The 3,876-nt window shown below is 42.8% G+C and overlaps 1 protein-coding gene across 1 annotated transcript; it reads right to left on the minus strand.

Moving 5' to 3' along the window:
- Window positions 1-210: 210 nt before the first annotated feature.
- On the minus strand, window positions 211-3,758 carry SARC_01949 (hypothetical protein; the record flags this gene model as incomplete). The annotated part of the gene is made up of 4 exons (XM_014304300.1): window positions 211-397; window positions 1,648-1,758; window positions 2,908-3,126; window positions 3,741-3,758. Coding segments are annotated over 4 exons (535 nt in total), but the record flags the coding sequence as incomplete, so codon positions are not given.
- Between the last annotated feature and the right edge of the window lie 118 nt (window positions 3,759-3,876).

A 3,876-nucleotide genomic window follows, 5' to 3' on the forward strand; every position in this document is an offset into this window, starting at 1 on the left:
ATATATATATATATATATATAATAATAATATATATATATATATATTATATATATATATATATATATATATATATATATATATATATATATATATATATATATATATATATATATATATATATACATATATATACATATATATATATACATATATATATATATATATATATATCCGTCCCACAACCGTGTATGGATACCGGATTGACTTACTGGGGAGATTCTTGGCCTTGATGATTCTCATCCAAACAAAGTAGGCGGTGTCATCGGTGGTGTCATTGGGCATGTCAGTTGTGTGGGATATCCTGACAGGCGGCGTATAGACTGAATTGGGATCGGGTAACTTGGGAGGTGCGCTGAGATCTCGGTTAGTTGTGCTGGTGTGGACATGCAACTTGTCCTAAGACATATGTCCAGATGCCGGTGCAATCGCAGGTGCGGGAGAGGTTTACAGATTAGTCGAGTGCACCCGTTCAAAGGTATGCACATCGTGACTTGTATTGGGACATGCCCCATGACTCACCTTGATCTTGTTGAATGTTAATGTCTATTAGTAATCTTAACTATACGCTAGCGAGCTGAACTGGGATATGTCTTATGATTCACCTTGATCTTGTTGTATGTCCTTGTCTATTAGTAATCTTAACTATACGCTAGTGAGCTGAACTGGGATATGCCACATGACTCACCCTGATCTTGTTGAATGTACTGCTGGTGCGCTTCTCCTCTTTGTCAGTGCCCTGCAGATATGCTCACACCAGACGTGTCGTATGCAGAAATGGAAGCAATAGTTATGTAAATAGAATACGGAACATACTCGGCAGTACAGATACGCTTATAGGGTTTGTGGTTTAGGGGGTTTTAGGTTACAAACCTTAGTAAAATTGGTACATCGTATATAATCGATGTGACCAATACATCACACAGAATCACAGTGCTTCCACCGCACACCACATGAGCGGTATACTGATGTGCGGCATGTGCTTTTGTACTGTATGTTGGGTTTTGGGTTTTGGGTTATAGATTCAAACACTGTGTGTGGGGGTGTGATCACTGACCAGCTCATGCCTTGGAACTCAGTTAGTCTATAGTGAGAGAGATGGCCCTTGCATGTAAGGGGAAGCCACATACCGATATACTCCTCAGCACACTTATGATTGGTCTGAATGTCTAATGAACATCGATCTATCCAATAATAAATATGTGGCCATGTCACAGTCCCATGGATATATAGAATGACTGAAGCCAACTGAAGACCAACTGCAGACAAGCGACTAGGCCACGCAGAGTGAATACGTGTACAGCCAAAAGAACAGAGCATGTGTCAACAGCCATGTGACATGTTACAGCCAGCGGTCTATGCACTGGGAAAGCAACAGTCGGTACAACCGAGATACCACATACAGCTATAACACCCCTACCAAAGGACCACTCGGAATATACAACCCTTCCTCACCACACACACCACAAACCTTTAAACAATAACTGTCACAACACATACACCACACACGTCTGAGCAATAACCATCACAACACATACACCACACACCTCTAAGCAATAACCATACATCCACCACGCACCTCTGAGCAACATAAATACACCACACACCTTTGAGCAATAACCATCACAACACATGCACCACATACATACCCCTGAGGTATTGCGATGGCTTAGCACAGACGCTGTAGACATGGTCTCTGCATCGCCGAGTGTAGTGGACGCGTGCCTGTCTCTGGTCCGCTCGTGTGAGGTGCTATGCGGCTGCAGGGGTTGCATTGGTAGGTGTGAAGCGTGGGCTGTGAGTGTCATGTATGCAGTGATTGGTGCAGAACGTGTTGGGGATTGGACAAGGGCTTTGGGGTTCCAGGGTTAGGGTTTTAGGGTTATGGGGTTTTAGAGTTGTTAGAACAAGTGTGCACGTGACGGATCATGGTTTGGACTCTGACAGGCCAGCATGTTGTTTTGTGCTGCCGCAATAGCTTTAGGGTTTTAGTTTTAGGGTTTCAGTTTTAATGATTGCACGGCACGCTATACCATAGCACTTGAGACATTGATAGTGTTTACGGTTAACGGTTTAGGGTTTAGGGTTTAGGGCTTAGAGTTTTTTCTGGCACGTGGACAAGCCCGTACGACGTGTTCGATATGATTCGTATAGTGCCAACCCACAACATACATACACACATATTTCACACACACACACACATACACACGTATATTATACACACATGTATATGCAATATATATATATATATATATATATATATGCACACACAAACGCGCGCACAAATACAACACACACATACATATATACATACAACATACACAAACACATACAAATACACACACATACAATGGTATATGCTCTGATACACAGAATATAGTTGCCATGCCGATTTCTTTCAATGGATAACACCTACTATTAACCCCAAGCGGTATGGACAGTGAGAGAAATACAACCCGGTACTCGCACTCGTATTCCAGTCTATACTGACAGCTAGAAGCAGCATGTACAATTTATCCCATTGTTCGTGAACTTAAAGCCCTTTCCTTGCCCTCTCATGGCTGTATTGCACGCATGAAAGCGTTCCAACTAGCTTTAAGACATATTAAACTAAGTGCGTTCTAAGCGTTTCCAGGTTCAAAGTAAGTCTTCCATGCCATAAACCCGTATTGTATGCCACCTGTGTACCCCATAACCTCATTGTACGTTGTAACTCCCACCTTCACCTACATTGCCCATGCCAAACCTTGACATAAATATTAAAACTATGACATAATTATTAAACCCTTGACATAAATATCGAATTCGATAGCTGTTTCGTATTGAGTGGTGTGTTGCTTTGTCCGTACCCTTGCCAATACCATTGTCAATGGCCAGACAGCCTTTGCTACGCAATTGCTAGCACATACCCTGTCTCTGTCCCTGTCCTTGTTGGTGATCTTGTCAATCATGGATCGTCCCAGACTCTTCGCCCGTTGGCGTGGCGGGCTCTTCCCTTCGTCCAATGACACCGGTTCTGAGTTCAGCCGTTTGGCAGACGGAGAGAGGACCTCATTGTCTGTTTGACTGCGCCCCAGGAGTAGTACAACGCACGAGATGGCCGTGTTAGTACAATTTACCGGCGTATGCTAAATCGGCATGTTTGTACAATTTACCGGCGTATTCTAAATCGTCGTGATAGTATAATTTACCTGCGTATGCTAAATCGTTGTGTTAGTATGGTTTACCGGGGTGTTCGAAATCGTCGTAATAGTATAATTTACCGGCGTATACTAAATCGTTATTATTTGTTTAATTTACCGGTGTATACTAAATCGTCGTATTGGTACTATTTACCGGCGCAAAGCACCTCATAACCATCTCGTTCAATTTGTGATGGACAGAAGGGTATAGTATGCGCACAGTCGGTATAATAGTGTCGTATGATACTGGGGTGGTAGGGTTTTCAGGGTTTTAACCCCCCTAAAACATGCAGTGAGTGACCCGAGGGAGAGAAAACTTCGCTGCTTGTGTGTGTGACTTTGTATAGCACAGGATGACCATGTTGTCATGTGCAACGTTCTAGTAGTGACTCAATGGTCTGCGCTAGCTGCCATAGGGCGAAGCCTGTCCACTCTCGTAGCGCCAGTGGCAATCACGTTTGGTAATAATGTGTAATTTAAATATAGCGTATTTACTAAGCGATCAGTCTACCCGGACACAATATAATTTCGCTGGTGATACTGCACCTGAAGATTGATACCTGATCTCTCCTGCCCATTAAGCGAACGTTTTCGAGTGGGTTTCCACTGTAATTATATATATACCAAGATACCCCAACGCAATGGTTGTTGAGGCCAGGCAACACATCGTCAACACTCTTATAATTATAAGACATT

Source organism: Sphaeroforma arctica, assembly GCF_001186125.1.
Source record: "Sphaeroforma arctica JP610 unplaced genomic scaffold supercont1.83, whole genome shotgun sequence".
In the NCBI taxonomy this organism is placed as follows: domain Eukaryota; class Ichthyosporea; order Ichthyophonida; genus Sphaeroforma; species Sphaeroforma arctica.